General features: G+C 52.6%; 1 protein-coding gene across 1 annotated transcript in view; it reads right to left on the bottom strand.

The window, feature by feature from the left end:
* The window catches only part of UMODL1 (uromodulin like 1), a 78,027-nt gene extending 67,067 nt beyond the window's left edge, over window positions 1–10,960 (bottom strand). Inside the window, exons 1-2 of the mRNA XM_043474133.1 lie at window positions 10,876–10,960; window positions 6,188–6,430 (exon numbers count right to left, since the gene is read on the bottom strand). Of these exons, the coding sequence (XP_043330068.1) occupies window positions 6,188–6,430; window positions 10,876–10,960 (328 nt within the window). The remainder of the gene's footprint in view (window positions 1–6,187; window positions 6,431–10,875) is intronic.
* Window positions 10,961–19,504: the final 8,544 nt, after the last annotated feature.

Below are 19,504 nucleotides of genomic sequence, written 5' to 3'. Positions count from 1 at the left end.
ATGCGGATGCGTAGGCAAGAGCCCGCAGGAAGTGAAAATGATGTGGGGGGGCAGGGCGTGCGGGCAGATGTGATTGAAGCCACCATGTGAGACTCGGGGAAACCAGTGCCCTGACCCTTAGCCAGGGGCCTGGGGGAGTCATGAGTGGGCATTTAAAGAAAAAGGGCTTTTAGCAATCTAAGAAAGGCAGGAACTATCTAAGAATCTGCAGGCTCCTAGGGGATCTAGCCAGGAGCCAGGGTGCCCATATTCAGGGACAGAAAAGCACAGAGGATGGGCAGAGCGGGAACCTGCGAGAAGCCGGGTATGCTGCTCTGGAGGAAGGTGGCCAGGGGTGAGCCAACGCTACAGGACACTCAGTATCCAGGCATCGGGGGCAGCAGGGCTGACCCCCAGGAGAACCTGTGGGTCTGTGCAAGCCTAGCAGTGGATGGAGCTGAGGGCAGCACAGGACACCAAAGGCTTCACAGCCCTGAGCTCCAGGGGGCTAAGAGCAGCAGGGAGAAAAGCACCAGGAAGGTGAGACCCCAGCACCAGCATCTGAGAAAGGGCCTGCATGAGGTCTGGCTACCCACCCAAGGATAAGTGCTCCATGCCAGCATGAGTGTCACTCAAACCCATTCGGCTCCCGCCCAGATCCACGTAAGGCTCTGTGTCCCACACGACATTCAGAAGCACAGCTCCAGGCCCCTCAAACCCCTGGAAAGTCAGAGGAGGCGTGACAACCACACTCTGGAAAGAAGCCTACAGAGCTGGGGAGGACCCGTCCCTCGGGGGACTTGTGGGCTCGCCCGGTGGAAGGGAAGTGCTGAGTACTGACGGTGGTCCTTCGGGGTCCCCTGGGCTCTCTGCAGGGTGCTCCACAGACAGAAAAGAGGGAGTGGCCCCTCCTGCTGGGAACACATCACCAGGGTGGCTGCATCACCCAAGAAGATTTAGCTGCTGAAACACATGCAGAGAGGGTCCCCATTAGCTCTCTCCTTGTGGAAGCTGAGTCCAGGCTTGGCGGTCACTTTCAGGAGTGTTCTCCTCTCCACGCTGCCCTTCGCTCCTTCCTCACTTCCTAATTGTCTCAGTGGCTAATTCGACGTCTGAAGTCCTGGAGAAGCGGCCACACAGGGAAGGTTTTGGGGGCATGAAGAACAGACGTGCAGGGCAGCCCAAGAGGCGGGGCTGGGATGGAAATGCGGGAATCCCTGGAGGGCCACCAACCAGGAATCCGGAGCTCCGTACTTTCTCGCCCATCATAAAAACCAGCAACCTCACCACTGAAGATATTTGATACATGAATCTGAATGTATTAATAACCTGGGCCCTGGGACAGAAAAGTGATCTTGGGGCGGGGGGGTGGGGAATGGAAATCCAAATAAAGCATGGAGTAGAGCTGAGAGCAAGGCACCCGGGTTGGTACTTACTGGTACATGCACCCTGGAAATGTCAGAACTAACATTAGGGACTCTGGGAGAGGAGGCGGGGGACTTTCTTTACTGTCTTGACAAATCTTTGTCTGGAAATCTAAAATTATTCTCAACCAAAAAGGATGAGCACCGAAGAATTGAAGCTTTTGAACTGTGGTGCTAAAGAAGACTCTTGACAGTCCCTTGGACAGCAAGGAGATCAAAGCAGTCAATCCTAAAGGAAATCAACCCCGAATATTCATTGGAAGGTCTGATGCTGAAGCTGAAGCTCCAATACTTAGGCCACCTGACGTGAACAGCCGACTCATTGGAAAAGAGCCTGATGCTGGGAAAGATCAAAGGCAGGAAGCGAAGGGGACGACAGAGGTTGAGATGGTTGGATGGCATCGTTGACTCAATGGACACGAGTTTGAGCAAGGTCCGGGAGTTGGTGATGGACAGGGAAGCCTGGGGTGCTGCAGCCCATGGGATTGCAAAGAGCTGGACACGACTGAGCGACTGAACAACAAGAGGTTTATCTGAATGAAAGGAAACTATAGGACACGAAGAAAAATTGACTTCCCAGAATGGTTGCTTGATCACAATAGAAGTGCTTTTAAGTTACAGTCTGGCTTAATTTGAAGGCTTCTGGCACTTTCTCTCTGTCCCTCAGGGCTGGCCAGCCTACGGAGAGCCCAAGAGAACAGTCAACAGTTCCAGCTTGGTAGAAAGTTAAAAATCTGCTTCTCCTTCCCTAACCCAACACAAACAATGCCTCTGGACTGCCCAATACCTGGCCATCCCACGTTAGTCACAGTTCAATGAGATAAGGCAGAGCTTTCTATCTGAGCCACCGCCCTGAGGACTCTCCAGGGCCAGGGAGTCTGATCCACTCTGGAATAATCAGATTATACTCCTCCTCAGAATCCTCTTTCCTCAAAGGGACCCTGGCCATCAGCCCAGGAGATGGGAAGTTTGGGGTAGGCTCCCAGTCCAGCGGGGTCCTAGGCGTGTCGTGTGAAGGAGACCAGCCAAGCAGGAACTGCAGGTATTGAGCGTCCACTGGGATGTTCGGTCCTCCTCTGAGGAATCCATCCTGGGTCAATAGTCCAACTTGTGTGCAGCCGGGTTTGCACCATACGTTACCCATTGCAGCATTATTTATAATGAAAAAAAAAAGCTTGGAAACTACGAGATGTTAAGCGGTAGGAGATTGCTTAGTGCTGATCCATCCCTATGAGGTAATGCCTTGTGGGCATTAAATCATGCTGGAGAATGCGATCCATTGACACAGAAGATGTTCCAGATAAATTGCCAAGGGGTGAAAGCGTACAACAAAATGTCTTCAACAGGGTGACCATGCTTTTGTAAAACGTCTGCCCTGAAGGAAACTAGAAGAAAATGTTAACAGTGGTTATTCTTGTGGGGCAAGGAGGGGGGTGATTATGGGCCATTTCCCATTTTTTTTTTCCACTTCTTTGTTTCCAAATTTTCTCCATGGCTTGTGTATTCTTTTTTTGTATTTTAAGAAGACATTTAAATAAAACCATGTATGGCTTATCATTGCTTTCAAAATGTGGGACTTAAAAAAATTGAAAAGGTCATCTAGACTGAAAAACATGCCACGCGTTCTCATAATGCTCTTCCCTTTTTTAGGTCCTTGGCTGTTGAGTGGGAGGAGAAAGAAGAGAGCAAGGCTGAGGTTTTGGTGCTGCTGAGGATGAGACCTCTGAGCTGAGGTTGCTGAGATGTGAGAAGCCCCACACCCAGGTGAGCTGCTTTCTGCCCTCCTCCTTTCCCAGACACCCGGCTCCTCCTGTGGCCACCACGTCCAGGGTCTGGCCTCTGCCGGGTTCTCTGACGGTCAGCCCCAGGCACAGGTCTCCGTGCATCACTTCCAGAGACTTCTCACTTCCGGTTCCAAAGAGCCAGGGTGTCAGGAGGCATCATGGAACCAACTTTGGTCCAACATTCAGGCTTTGGTCAGAAAAGCCAGGCAGGCGTGGAGAGAATTGAGCTGCCGGTACCCATGGCGTAAACTCTTCCGACCGGTACTTTCCAGCTGCCCACATGGTGCCCCCGAGCTTGGAGGTGGGGGGAATCAGATGCTCGCCGGGGACCTCACAAGCCATAGAGAATGAGCGCTGCCGGTCCCTGCCCTAGCTCTGCCGTCACACACCAGCCCCCTCAGCAGCCGCATTGCCCAGCGGGGTCCAGACACCGAACCAGGACTTTCCCAGTGGGCTCTGGGCCCAACACCACACACTGAACCTGACGGGGGTCAGGGAGACTCACGCCCGAGTCTGCCCCATCTTGGTCAAGGCACCTGCCTTCCCTGGTCTGTGTCCCCATCAGCTCTTGTCCAGTGGTGACCAGGAATCTCCACTGAACGTTATAGGATGTCCGCAATCAAGCCCCCTTTTCCTCTCTCTTCTCCATCCTTTGGGGATCCTGACTGGCTCCTCTTCCTGCTGCTTCTGGAGTGACCCTTCTAAGGTCCGGGGGGACTGCGGACCCCCCACCCCATCTCAGCCCCCTTTGTGGGGCCTAGGGGGACCTTCTGGGTGACTGCTCCTTCCGTCACTCCCAGCGCCTCCACCCGCTCCCCACCCTCAAAAACCAGCCACCCCACGACCTGCAGTTCCCAGAGCAGATCTTCCCACGGGACTCTTAGCTAGAACGTTCTGGGCCTCTCCTGCCTGGTGGGTTTCTATTTAAAAGCACTATCACTTTAAAAGTGGGGCTGAGTCCCCAAGAGGCTGGTCTGCTGGGAAGAAACATGAGCGGCAGGTTCCTCCCTGCCTTCTCTCCGGGAGAATTCGCTTGTCAGAATTGCAGGACAGCAGAAGGCAGAGAAAAGTGACTGCTGGGGCTGGGTGGGGCCAAGGATGCTTCCGGCCCTCTGGACTTGTGACCTCACCAGCCCCATGACAGCCAGCAAGTGGGAAGTGTGGCCTCCACAGGTGAAGGTGGGCGGGGCAGGGTGGCCCCTCCATCAACCAGAATCTGATGCGCCAAGCTAAGTGCCATGAGCCCCATCCAAAGCCTCCCCAGCATGGCAACCCCGCCCCCAGGAATAGGGTGCTCCCAGGGCGGGGGAACCACCCTTTGTACACGTGGCCCTTAGAAACAGGGAGAGTGGAGAGAGGCCCACAGTCAGCGCAGGGAGAGACTCCTCGGACCCAGCACCAAGGGACAGCCCCCCCAGTGCCCACAAATTTCCCTTTAGGGAACCAGCATGAACACACAGCAGCCGCCCAGCCCCAGACCTGACGCCCCTGGCCCTTCCTGGCTTTTACTGGTGGTGGCGTTGGTAATCGTGGTGTCATCAAAGCTCCAGGGAGAGGTACGCTCCTCGGACCTGCTCACTCTGAGCTGTCCGGACATCTCTGAGTCTGGCCTCTGAGTGGGGTCAGTGCACATAGCTCTCCTGACCTCTGAGAGCTTCGGGGGCCTGAGGGGAGGGAAGCTCAGACAGACTCTGTGTGCCACCCACGCAACCATCCGCAGGATCTGACTGATCCCCGACTCTACATCTTATAGCCCCCGGGGTTGAGGGTGCAGGGTCCACACCTAGCCTGCTGCCTGTCCTGGCCTCCAGCCCCGGCGTTGGCGTATGTGGGACCTCCCTGCACCCTCCCAAACTGGCGCTTTCTGCTTTTGGAGGTGGTGGCCCTTGCATCTCAGGGTGCCCCATGGCCTCCCACGGAGCCCCACCCTTCTCGCTTCCCCTCCACCACGGGTGTGGGGACAGGGCGACCTCCTGACTGCTCAGAAACTCATCTTAGCTCTGGAACTGACTCAAAGTAACGATCACACCTCCCCCACATTCACACATGCACCCGCCTGCACCCTCGCCCTGGAAGAAGTCTGGGAAGTTCCCTTTGGGTCAAGAGGCTGAGCCCCAAACCCCCACACAGCCTGGTCCCCTCAATCTCAGACACGGCCTGGACCAGCCACACCAGTGCTGGCCACCACCCCAAGCATCTTTAAGTCACACAGAAAGGATAAGAGGGCCTGGAGGCCTCTGGACAGTTAGGGGCCCCTAGGGGCCCCTTTCCATCGCTTACAGATTGGAGTTAGATAAGGATTTCACAGTCTTTAGAATGAAAAACTGGCTGCCAATATAGAGGAGATACAAATGCTGGTTCTCAAACTTAGCTGCCAGCTAGAATTCCTGGTGCACATTTGTGCCTGTTAAGCGCTAAGTCACGTCTGACTCTGTGTGACCTCACTGACTGTAGCCTACCAGGCTCCTCTGTCCTTGGGATTCTCCAGGCAAGGATACTGGAGTGGCCGTTTCCTCCTCCAGGGGATCTTCCCGACCCAGGGATCAAACCCTATGTCTCCTGCATTGGCAGGTGGATTGTTTACCATTAGTGCCACCGGGGAAGCCCCAGAATTGCTGGAGGAGCCTTAAAAAAAAAAGATCTCCGTGCCCAAGCTCTGCCCCAGATGGAATCCATCAGTCTCTGAGAAGGGACCCAGCCATCGGCATTTTTAAAGCTCTGGGGACTTTAATATGCAGCCATGTCTGACAGCCAACACCCATAACAGGTTCTCAAGGTGGGGCCTCATGCCAGCAGCATCAGTACCCGTGAGAACGTGTACTCCACGCCCGACCCACTGGATATGAAACCTTGGGCTGAGGCCAGTGCCCTGTGCTTGGGCCAGCCCTCTGAATGACCCAGGTGCACACGGGAGGCTGAGAAGCAGCGTTCCAGAAGGAGCTAGTCAGTTCGGGGCTAAGGGCGTGAACAGTGGCTATCCCAAGATCAGACAGGACTCACGCAGAACACAGTAGAGGCCCAGCTGCTCATAGCCCTCGCAGCAGTCGGTCACATTCCTGGGCTCCGGAACCTCCACCGCCAGGTACCGGGTCTGGTAGATGGTCTTGGGGCAGCGCCGCCAGGGGATCCAGCCGCCGCAGGGAACGCGGGTCAGGCGGGACATCTGCACAGCCTCCACGCTCTGCACGCTCCGGATCACACTGTAGTTGCACAGCCGGAAGCCCAGCAGAGAGAGGCCTTTTTCTACGAGGGAGGGAGGAGGATGGAGAAACAAGAGAAGAAAATGCCAGGATCAAATCATCTGAGGGGTCCTCTGCAAGTCCCCCGCTTCTGCAAGAGCAGGTGAAGCAAAACCCCTGCACAGGGCAGACCCCAGGGGATCTGCCCACTGGCCTGTATCTGAGAAGGCAATGCAGGCATGGAGACTCAAGGGATAAAGCATGACACCTGCGCTGAGCAATCCTCCTCTGCAAGGCAGGAGGTGCCTCCCAGCCTGACCCTTGCTCCCTATCCTAGCGGTGCTGACTCTACACCGGAGGGAGGCATACACAGGAACAAAGCATCTGGGGCTCATGTCCTGGGCTCTGCTTCGTGTCCTCAGACTCTCTGGGCCAGAGAGACTGTGCACACCTCTCATCTCCATAGTAAGGGCTGTCACATGGAACATGAATACATAGCATTTCCCTCAATGAATACACCAGCCCAACATGTGCTGGGCACACTGGCAGTGACACCCGTTTTGGAATGAGATGGAAAATAAACACACAGGTCAAGCTCATGTGAGACGTGCATAGACAGTAAAGTGCAGTCTGATTTTTGCTATCGTCAGCAGGAGATGAGGGTACGGCGCCTGCAGTGAAACATCCAGGTAGCCTTATCTGGCCCTGAATGTCTTTCACCTGGAGCTTGGCTCCTGGGCACAGATGCCCATGGCCTTCGCCAGCATCATTACTTGGTTCTTGAGACCCTGTGGCACCTGCTCCCACCAGCCCCGTGCCTCAATGTCATGGACCAGCTCACCTGGGGTCCTGGGGTGTTCTATCTGCCCAGGGAGCCTCTACTGCCGCATGGAGCAGGGACCGTTATTATGGGCTGAAGGATGGTGGCTGTTGTTCAGTGGCTCAGTCATGTCCGAGTCTTTGCGACCCCATGGACAGCAGCATGCAGACTTCCCTGTCCTTCACTGTCTCCCAGAGTTTGCTCAGATTCATGTCTGTTGATTCAGTGAAGCTATCTAGCCATCTTGTCCTTTGTCGTCCCTTTCTCCTCCTGCCCTCAATCTTTCCCAGCATCAGGGTCTTTTCCAATGCATCAGCTCTTCACATCCAGGCTGAAGTGTGTCCCACCCCAAATTCACACACTGAAGTTCTAAGGCCCAGGACCTTATAATGTGACCTTAATTGGAAGTACGGTTTCTGCAGACATAACTGGTTGAGATGAGTTTATACTGGAGCAGAGTGGCCTCTAATGCAACATGACCAGCGTCCTTATGAGAGGGGAAATTGACACAGGGAGATAAGATGGGAGATGAAGGCTGAGATCAGGGTGATGCTCCTACAGGCCAAGGTCACTCAAATCATAAGCAGACCCAAGCCCCCGGAAGCTGAGGAGACATGTGTCTAGGACAGACCCTCCATCCCAGACTTAGGAGGAATCCACCGTGCCCACACCTTGATCTTGAACTTCTGGCCTCCAGCCTGAGAGGAAATAAATCTCAACTGTTAAGTCCCCCAGGAATCCCTGGTGACTCAGTGGTAAAGAGGCCTCCTGCGATGCAGGAGACCCGGGTTCAACCCCTGGGTCAGGAAGATTCCCTGGAGAAGGAAATGGCAACTCATTCCAGTATTCTTGCCTGGAGAATCACATGGATGGAAGAGCTTGGCAGGCTGCAGCCCTTGGGGTCGCAAAGAGTCAGACACAACTCAGCGACCAAACCACCACCACCAAGCCCCTCAGTCTGTGGTTCTTTGCCAAGGCAGACCCCGGGGCTGATATGGGGACCATGGGGTGCCCTCCACATTTGAGGCTAGTGTGGGACCCACTGCATTCATGGGCTGTCAGTGAAGGACAAATGAATGACTTGGCTGTATCTTCAGTTTTCATATACTCAACATCATATAGAACTCTAAGCTCTATGAGACTGGGTAGGGGCTCTATGTTATAGTGTAAACCTTCAGGGAGAAGCCGGATTTCTGGGGCAGAGCCCAGAGGGGACATCAGAAATCACCTTCATCCCCATGCCAGGACAACACCCTTGGAGACTCCCACCTTTGTCCTCCTGGGTGCTAAGTTGCTTCAGTCGTGTCCGACTCTTTGTGACCCCATGGACTGTAGCCCGATAGCTCCTCTGTCCGTGGGATTCTCCAGGCAAGAATACTAGAGTGGGTTGCCATGCCTTCCTCCAGAGGATCTTCCTGATCCAGGGATTGAACCCGCGTGTCTTATATCTCCTGCATTGGCAGGCAGGCTCTTTACCACTAGTGCCACCTGGGAAGCCCATGGGTGCCCACAAGCATGCAGAAAGCAAGGCTTGGGGGTTGGTGATGCCCAGAAGAAACGAGGCCAAGCCAGCCCTCATGCCCAGGCTGGCGGCAGAGCCTGCAGCCTTCCTCTGGACAGAGCCGGGAGCTGAATCCCACCACCCCAGAGCGAGTCTACTCCCAAGCCACATGGTGGCCTCCCTGGGGATGGCAGGCCCCTGGGGGTGGACGCAACCTGCAGCCACCAAAGAGCGGGTCCCAGGAAGCCTTGGGAGGGACCAGGAGGCCCCTGGCTGGGTGGGGTGGGGCAGCAGCAGGCGGCTTCCGAGGCCAGAGCTTAGAGGTGACTGCGGGGGCTGAAGAAGACGCACAGTGAACAGGGTCACTGTGGAGCAATGGGGTGAAAAGGACAAAACTTCCTGCGTGGAGAAGTTGGTGAGGCTGACCTAGACCTTGTTTTTCATCTGAACTGAAGACAAGATGCAACCACTGATAAAGATTACTCCTCTGCCTCCAGAAAGCCTCTGGGCCTGATCATGACAAGGTCCCAGCTGATCCTCAGCAGAGCCCTCTGCACACAGGCATGAGCACACACACACACACACAGACGCACACACACATGCACACAAACGCACAGACACATACACACAGCAGATATACACTCACACACAGAGACACAGGCACACATACAGACACAAACACACAGACACACAGACACATAGAGACACACAGACACACACACAGACATAGATACAAACACACACAGAGACACAGGCACACAGACAGACACACACAGACACACACACAAATCTTCCGAACTACACTTGCCTCTCCTCGTTTCGTTTTTTACATTCTGCTGGAGGCCACCAAGTCCTCCCCAGGCCTGACTTCTTGCCGGAGCCCACCACAGAAACCACTGGGCATATCCTGCTGCTCAACAAATCCTTTCAGGAGCACAGGAGGTGGGGTTCCCAGATTCTAATCCCAGAGGGAGAAAACCTAAGTGCTCTGGTGGGTGCTGAGGTCAGCACTACACCAGCTCCACAAATACCAGCCGTGTGGTTCTGACCTCATTTCATGTCCCCTCAATGCCCTGGTCTTGCCTTTTGTAAAATCGTAGCTGTGCCTGGGACTGTAGGAGGATTAAATGACATCACGGCCGTTGCCCCAGTCTGTGGAATCTGGGAGCAGACAGACCTACAGCCCTGATGGACCACTGAGTTGCCCCCACCCAAGTCCTCATGCACTCGAAACGCCCCCTGAGATCTCCTCTGGCTTCCCGACAGTCCCATCGTCCTGCCACTGACCTGAACGATGTGCACGTTACTCATTCTGGAGGAAATACCAAGTTTTCTTACAAAATCACAGTTCATAAAAAAGAAATAACAAAATTCTGCCTAGTTGTGAAGAAATTTTAAACCAGTTCAAAACTGAAACTGAGAATAGGAACAGAATGGCTCTGTTTGAATTCCCAACAGAAAAAGATGGATGTGTAGGAGAAAATTACTTAAAAGCTTTGCAATCTCAGTGCTCTGAAATCTGGGGCTTGAGAATCCCAGTGTGTTTTTGGCAGCTGACATGTGTCTCTAAAAGGCCCTGGATGTGTTCTTCACCCTTCACATACCCCTGGGCCACAAGCTCCCTCATTTAATGTCGAGGAAATGGGGTTGGCAGAGCCCCAGCTGAGCGGGAAGACCCACATCCTGAACCCCCCTCCCTGGTGGGGGAAAGGGGGTCAGAGTCTGGGTCTAGGGCAGGGTCGTCCTGGTGGAAATCTTGCCCTTGGCCAGCTGTGTGGCCCTCTGTGCATCCCTGGCCACTCTGGGTCTCCCTCCCCTTTTCTGTAAATTGAAGACTAATGTGCCAAGGCTCCAGGGGCTTCAATTCTCAGTCTCCAGGCATGTGCTACTCTCAGCAGGCCTATAGCATCTGTGCCGCTGTCAGAAATGCAGAGTTCTGGGTCCCACCCCAGACCCCATGACTCAGAACCTGCCCTTGAACCCCACTGACCCCCAGCTGATTCTGAAGCATTCCTATCACCTCTTTTGCGGTGACAGAAAGTTTGCCTGAAAAGGAGCAGACCCTGACTCTCCCAGCAGGTGCATCTGTGCCTGCCCCCACTCTCAGCAGGGCTGTTGTCCTCAGGAGACCCTCTCCTGGGAGCCCTTGCCCCTCCAGCATCGCCCACACAGAGCCCAGACCCCTCACCTGTGAAGCCGCTGGCCTGGCTTGGGTTCACAATGATGACCAGGGCCAGCAGGGCCAGCAGGGCCAGCCCAAGGGTCCTGAGCATGGCTGGGCAGTGGTGGTGACTCCAGGTCTCTCCTGAGTGGCAGCACGAAGGGGCCTGGGCTGCCTGGACCCAGAGAGAGGGCCCGTCTCTCCCCGGCACCACTGACCGAGGCAGTGACTTCAGACAGGAGGGACTGCCGGGAGCAGTCCCTTATGCCTGCTTGTAAACACCAGCCACCACTGTGGCCGGGTCACCGGGGTGCCATGGCCCATCCTCCATCCAGGCAGATGGCATCTTTCAGGAAAGGTGAGTACCCACCTGCCAGACTACATCGCTGGGTCCCATCTCGTTGTTACGCAAAAAACACATCTCAGACCCGAATCTGACTCCCTCCATCAAGTCCAAAGTATTCTCTTACTTTATCGTCGTGAACTGGCAGGAGAAAACAGCAGCAAATCAAAGTGGTACATCAGATTCAGAGAGCATCCTTTGCACAATTGGACAAATAGATCAAAAGCCATAAACCTACCCCTGTGACCCAGCGATCCCTGCCTGAGGCTGGGTCTGAGGGCCATGAAGCTGCGGTCTCAGAGCTCTCATCACTTGCCAGAATTTAAAGCCATAGGGCGTGGAAGTGAGCCTTCGGGAGGAAGGGGGGTAGTGAGTTAGTACAGAGCATGTGAATGTAACATCGCCCAGACATGCACCCCGGGAGGACACTTAACAGCGTGGAAACAGCTTCTCATCTTGTGACATCAAAGCAGAGCCTCAAACAGTTCTGTCTCCAAAAAAAATAACAACTCCACGATTCTATAAAAGTGGGCCCAGCCCAAGAAGGGCCAGAGGAATAAAACATGGTAAGGATGAACTGATACTTTCAAACTGTGGTGCTGGAGAAGACTCTTGAGAGTCTCTTGGACTGTAAGGAGATCAAACTAGTCAATCCTAAAAGAAATCAACCCCAAATATTCATTGGAAGGACTGATGCTGAAGCTGAAGCTCCAATACTTTGGCCACCCGATGCAAAGAGCCAACTCACTGGAAAATATCCTGGTGCTGGGAAAGAATGAGGGCGGGAGGAGAAGGGGGCGACAGAGAATGAGATGGTTGAATGGCATCATCAACTTAATGGACATGAGTTTGAGCAAACTCTGGGAGATAGTGAAGGACAGAGAAGTCTGGTGCGCTGCCATTCATGGGGTCGCAAAGAGTCAGACATGACTGAGAGACAGAACAACAACAAATGATGACAGAATGATAGATGATTTATGTTTTATTTCAGTAGCCATCATGTGTAAACTGAATTTGTAAATTTCATATCATATACTTCCTAGTCAATGCCACTTTCTTATTCCTCTGTTGGGTCATCTTTCATCACGTGGTACAATTTTTAATATTAAACTAGGCACAGTTGTGAACATTATACAAAGATCTCATTGGTTCTAGTGAGAAAACTTTCAAATAGGATAATAAAGATCCAGCTCAGCTCCATGGTTCAGATGTATAATTCCCTCATGCTCAGCATACAGAACAGTTCTGCCAGGAGGGCCCTTCTGGCCTAACTCCCTAAGAACATGACTACATCTTTAATTCTCCAGAGATTAACCCCTGAGATGATTAACTGCTCATTTGCATGGTTAACGACTAGATCACAGATGCCAGGATGAGGAAAAAAAAAAAGAAGGAATTGGAAATAATCATACAGTTAAGGGGCTCAGAGCGAGTCTCCTGGGAGCCAGTACCCTTTATAGAAAAAACAGTACTCCAGGATTGACTCACAAATCCTGCTGCTCTAACGGAGGTTTAAAAAAAGTGTCAATAAGAAAAAAATGCAAGCTAAAGTTGTAATAGAACATTCAAGAGAATAAAGTTCAATTAGCACTAACAGAATAAATGTGTGTATGTGTGTTACTCGCTCAGTCATGCCCAACTCTTTGCAAGCCCATGGACTGCCAGGGTCCTCTCTCCATGGAATTCTCCAGGCAAGAATACTGGAGTGGGTTGCCATCCCTTTCTCCAAGGGATCTTCCTGACCCAGGGATTGAACCCAGATCTTCAGAGTTGCAGGCAGATTCTTTACCAGCTGAGCTACCAGTAGGAAAAGTATTACAATGACGCTAAATATGAACATTTAAAATATGAGTTGAATCTGTATTCCAGTATTCTATCACCTCTTAGAACTTTTGCTGCTATAAGATACAAGCACTTCTTTAAAAGATGAGGTGGAATCAAAGATAATCTTGTATTTTGTGAAACTGGAAATTGGCCTTGGGCACCACTTTTTCTCATCTTCAGAACCACCCTATGAAGTAGGTCCCTTATCTTCCTTGTACAGATAAAGAGACTGAGAGTCCAAGAGGCCCTCAGCAAGTGGGATTCAGTTCTGAAGCCCACATTCTTCACACTCCACCCCTGTCTGGACACAGTTCAACCAGGAGAGAACCCAGCCTCAGACTCAGAGAAGGGAGCAAAATCCAGACCTTTTGTCTGCTGAGCGCTTCCTGCCAACTAGAAATTGTCCATGAAATATTGTTACAGTATGCTTTCTCTTCATATCAAAACTATGGGATTAAAAATTCCCTCACTCTCGGCAGCCTGGTCTAGCTGTCCTCTCTTACCCTGCATTTGCATCCTCCAGGCACAGGCAGAGTAAGCATGTAGGCTGTGTGTTTCTGGCTCATCCACAGCAAGGTGTTTCCCTCCAGCGTGCTTTTCTGCCTGATGCCACAGGGATTTCCCACATTTGACTTTCCCCTGTTAACACGCTGAGGAGAAAGAACCATGCCCTGTAACCAGCAGGGCGATGGATGGCCCTCCAGGACGTCACATCTGGGTGCATCTGGCCACTGATTCAACCAGCAAAGGGCCCCCAGGTGCCCCTTCTGGAGCACAAAGTCCAGCATCCTGCCGATGCCGTGTCCAAGAACGAGGGGACTGGGGGAAGCCAGCGGGGTGCAGGCTGGATCCAAGGACCTGCACACACACTCGTTCACACTCACACATTCACACCACAGTATCCACACATGTAGGCACGTTCACACAGTCACCTATGACACACTCACACTCACTCTCACACTTGCAGGCTCACTCACACATGTCCACATTCACACCCACATGTGTGTGTGTGTGAGCACACATGCATGCTGGCACACACGTGTGTGTGTGTGCTGTCTCACAATGCTTGCAGGCACACTGCACAAGCATGCTTGCACACTCACAAGCTCACATGTGTGCCCGTATGTGCAGACACACACCCTCACATTCTCTCAAACACATACAAACAGGCAGGACGAGGGTGAGCTCCCCTACCCTGGAACACACATCTTCAAGGACAGAGTTGTGCTCGCTGCCATCTGTGACGGAGCCTGGGCTGAGCCATCTGGAGGAGGAGGGGTTGAGTTAGGTGACCTCCAGAGGGCCTTTCTCGTCTCTGGCTCTGAGTTCTGTGGTCCTAAGAGGGAGGTTCAGCTGACTCCACTACAGAATCACACCTGCCGTTACCCCACAGGCCAGAATGTATACATGCCCAGGGTCAACCTGGGATGCGGCATCATGTGCGTCTGCGTGTGCAGGGCCATTACGGGCTCCAGAGGTCATCTGGGGCGGGGAGGGCATGGGCGGCTTTGCTCACAGCCTCCTTCCTAGAATCCTGCTCCACACGCAGCCCAGGGGACCACTGTCCACCAGGAAGTGTGGGCAGGTGGGGCCATGGGGTGCCAGGTGCTCTCCTGCTCTCTCTGACCCAGGCAGGGGCGGGATGCACAGAAGAGGCGTGGGTGGCAGAGGTGGCGATGGGGGGTGAGAGCCGCATGGGGCACCTGGGGACGGGGTGAGGTCTGGAGACAGCTCTGCTTGTTGCCCATGGTGAGGTTGGTGCTGGAGACAGGGAGGTGCCCCCATCTCTAAAGGGTCATTTCCAGGGACACTAGCCATGATGGATGAAGTCCTGAATGGACAAAGTCTGTTGGACACTAGTCCATGATGGATGAAGAGCTGAAGAGGAGCTTCATCAAGATGGGAAAATGTTGGATTTCAAAGACTCCCTAGGATCCTGGCTCGGCTCCTGACCCACTCCAGGCCACTCTCTGCCACCCCGGTCACTTAGAGCCATGTTTCCCGGGGCACAGTGAGGACACCCACATCAGAATCATGTGGATGGGCTTGTTGGAAGTGCAGGAGCCCCCAGCCTCACCCCAAACTTCTCAGACTGTTCAGGGGCCCCAGGGGCTCAAGTCCCGCAGGAGCACACAGACCCTTGAGCAAACCCACCAAACCCTTCCAAATCCCCGAGGACACAGCCCTGTGTGGGGCAGCCCTTCCCATGGGGTGTGGGTCTGCCGGAAAACTCCTCTCGACGGGCATCAAAGTTGACTTCCACTCTGGAGCCACCACTCAGGGGGTTCTGGTCCTCCCTGAAACCAGATGGCAAAACCATGTCAGCCTGCCCCATAACGGCTGACATCTCTTCTGGAGGGTTCTGAGCATCCTCATTTTTAGTGTGGTTGCTCTTATGGTCCCTCCCCACACACTCATCTCTCCTCCACCATAAACACACACAGAGACACACACACACAAACATATAAGCATACACAGGCACACACAGAGACACAGACACAGAGACGGATGCACGGAAGGGCCCAGAAACGGGGAGGGGAGGAGCAGGAGAAGGGTGGCCTGGGAACAGGGGCCCACGCCCAAGGCACACTCTGCAACAGCCGCGCTGCCTCTGGATGGACATCCGACTCTGCCTGTGGCGCCTGGAGGCTACACCACCTGCCCTGGGCGAAGTCGTTTCTGGGGCAGAGGGAAGGAGCAAGCCAGTGGTAGGGGGCGTGACACTCCTGGTGGCAGCCTCACTGTCCCCCCTCCTGGCCAGAGGGCCCACCCCAGGGTGTCAAGCTGGAGGTTTTCACTCCTGCCTGCCCTAAGGATGGGGTCACAAACCATCCTGGTTTGCCAAGGCTGAGGCATTTCTCAGGATGTCGGACTTTCACTACAAACCCCAGGAAAGTCCCATGAAAACCAGGATGAGTTTGTCAACTACTGGGAATCTTGTTAAGAAACAGCAGTTCCCTCTCCCCATCCCCAGCCCAGGAAATGGCTTAGAACCTCTCGGGGAAGAGCAGTTACTTCTTTCTCTTTTCTAAAACATTTTATTTCATACTGGAGTATAGCCAATTAACGATGTTGTGGACAGCAAGGGGACTCAGCCATACACATCCATGTGTCCATTCTCCGCCAGACTTTCTCATCCCGGTTCCGACATAACATTGAGCAGAGTTCCCTATGCTATGCAGAGGGACCTCATTGATTAAGAACCCTCTTCCTTTAAGGCATATTGAGGGGGGTGGTTTCAGGGAGACAGCAAGGTGGACAACCCCTTGTCCAATCCAGACCCAGGGCAGTTTGCAAACGAAGAGACAGAAGTGAGATGCCCTTGGACAAGGTGCCCCCGTGTCCCCGCTGAAAAGTGGCCCTCCCAAAACATATGTCCAGGTCCTAACTCCTGGTCTCTGTGAATGTGCCTTTATCTGGAAATAGAGTCTTGCATATGTAACCAAGACAGAGACAGGAGTGATGCATCCACAGCTGAGGGACACCAAGAGTTGTTGGCCACAGCAGAAACTGGAAGAGGTGAGGAAGGAGCCTTGAGAAGGAACCACGCTGCTGACACCTTGGTTTCAGACTTCTGGCCTCCAGGATCGTCAGAAACTGAAGGTCAGTTGTTTCAGGGGGCCCTGCCTGTCAGACTGTGTTACAGTCACCCCCAGGACACTCATGCACCCCACTGGTCAGAGGTGCAGTCTCAGCCACCTTTCGTCAGGTGCTCTTCCCACCACCCCCGCCCTCTGCCCACCTCCCCCCTTCTCCACTCCACAAGTCAGTCACACGTCCAGCAGTTTCTTTGCGGTGAACAGTGAGAAACATTTGAAGATCGTGGGGTCTGGAGGCGACTTGTACATTCATCCTTTCAGGAAGCGTAGGCATCAACCTAAAATAACCCGGCCGGGTTCCAGGGCTTCCAGGTGTGGGGGGCTTTCTGCAGCCTGCAGAGCCGGGAGAAGGCCCTCAGGACTTGTCTCCAGAGATGACTGAGAAGTCACCACCCTGGGCATTTCCCGTTCACCGCCCAGCCCACGGCCCTGCTCTGCCAGCCATGCCCAGGAAGGTCCCTCCCTTTGATTGAATGGGTCTATAACACCTTCGTCCCACTAGGAAAGCACCTTTTCCATCCTCTGGTGGAGGGAGGTGTGCTTGGGGTTTGGCTGTGTTGTCTCAGCCACGTCTGGGTGATTCCCCTGCAGAGGCGACTCACAGTGGCCCACCCTCAGCTGTTCACACTTGGCGTTGGCCCTGCCTGGCTCCTTTGCAAACCGTCACTCACTCTCACTTAGAGATTCCCTGACGTTGTTTCTCACACTGCCCACAGTAGGCGGTTTTCAGTGAGTGCTGTTTTGTCCTGAGCTTCAGTCCCTCTGTATAGTCCTGGGGGTGAGCACTGGGGCCTTAGCAGAGCCGGGGGTGGTGCCAGAACACCCAGCACCCAGCACTGGGCGCCCAGGGCCCCAGTCCAGACGCCAGCTCTGCCTCTGTGCCTGTCACGGCTCCAACCAGTACTACCTGGCAGCAATCCTTGTGTGCTTCGCAAGAAAATAGATTCGTGTTGAAAAATTGGCAAGTACATTGTGGACTGAATGTTTGTCTCCTCAAAATTCATAGATTGAATCTTTCATCCTACTATGGCTGTATTTGGAGTAAGGGATTAATTAAGGTTTGTTGTTGTTGAGTCACTAAGCCATGTCCAATTCTTTGCAACCCCATAGACTGCAGCACGCCAGGCTTCCCTGTCCTTCACTATCTCCCAGAGGTTACTCAAACTCATGTCCATTGAGTCCATGATGCCACCCAACCATCTCATTCTCTGCCACCCTCTTCTCCTCCCATCTTCAATCTTTCCCAGTATCAGGGTCTTTTCCAATGAGTCAGCTCTTCGCATCAGGTGGCCAAAGTATTGGAGCTTCAACTTCAGCATCAGTCCTTCCAGTGAATATTCAGGGTTGATTTCCTTTAGGATTGACTGCTTTGATCTCTTCGCAGTCCAAGGGATTCTCAAGAGTCTTCTCCAGGATTGCAGTTCAAAAGCACCAATTCCTTAGCACTCCGCCTTTTTTATGGTCCAACACTCACATCTGTACATTATTCTAACTACATGGTCCATAGCTTTGACTATAATGACCTTTGTCAGCAAAGTGATGTCTCTGCTTTTTAATATGCTGTGAAAACTCAGCAGTGGCCACAGGACTGAAAAACGTCATTTTTCATTCCCACCCATAAGAAAGGCAATGCCAAAGAATGTTCAAACTACTGCACAATTGCACTCATCTCACACACTAGCAAAGTAATGCTCAAAATTCTCCAAGACAGGCTTCAACAATATGTGAACCACGAACTTCCAGATGTTCAAGCTGGGTTTAGAAAAGTCAGAGGAACCAGAGATCAAATTGCTGGATCATCGAAAAAGCAAGAGAGTTCCAGAAAAACATCGATTTCTGCTTTATCGACTATGCCAAAGCCTTTGACTATGTGGATCACAATTAACCATGGAAAATTCTGAAAGAGATAGGAATACCAGACCATCTGATCTGCCTCTTAAGAAATATGTATACAGGTCAGGAAGCAACAGTTAGAACTGGACATGAAACAACAGACTGGTTCCAAATAGAAAAAGGAGTACCTCAAGGCTGTATATTGTCACCCGGCTTATTTAACTTACATGCAGAGTACATCATGAGAAACGCTGGGCTGGAGGAAGCACAAGCTGGAATCAAGATTGCCAGGAGAAATATCAATAACCTCAGATATGCAGATGACACCACCCTTATGGCAGAAAGTGAAGAAGAACTAAAGAGCCTCTTGATGAAAGTGAGAGGAGAGTGAAAAGGTTTGCTTAAAGCTCAACATTCAGAAAACTAAGACCATGGCATCTGGTCCCATCACTTCATGGCAAATAGATGGAGAAACAGTGGAAACAATGGCAGACTTTATTTTGGGGTGGGGGGCTCCAAATCACTGCAGATTGTGACTGAAGCCATGAAATAAAAAGACGCTTACTCCTTGGAAGAAAAGTTATAAACAACCTAGACAGCATATTAAAAAGCAGAGACATTACTTTGCCAACAAAGGTCCATCTAGTCAAGGCTATGGTTTTTCCAGTAGTCATGTATGGATGTGAGAGTTGGACTATAAGAAAAGCTGAGCACTGACGAATTGATGCTTTTGAACTGTGGTGTTGGAGAAGACTCTTGAGAGTCCCTTGGACTGCGAGGAGATCCAACCAGTCCATCCTAAAGGAGATCAGTCCTGGATGTTCATTGGAAGGACTGATGTTGAAGCTGAAACTCCAATACTTTGGCCACCTGATGCAAAGAGCTGACTCATTTGAAAAGACCCTGATGCTGGGAAAGATTTAAGGTGAAAGGAGAAGGGGATGACAGAGAATGAGATGGCCAGATGGCATTACCTACTCAATGGACATGAGTTTGAGTCATCTCCGGGTGTTGGTTATGGACAAGGAGGCCTGGAGTACTGCGATTCATGGGGTCG

The sequence above is a fragment of the Cervus canadensis genome, chromosome 7, assembly GCF_019320065.1.
Source record: "Cervus canadensis isolate Bull #8, Minnesota chromosome 7, ASM1932006v1, whole genome shotgun sequence".
NCBI lineage: Eukaryota > Metazoa > Chordata > Mammalia > Artiodactyla > Cervidae > Cervus > Cervus canadensis.
The sequence above is the reverse complement of the archived record's forward strand: the minus strand, read 5'-3'. Positions and strand labels throughout refer to the sequence as shown.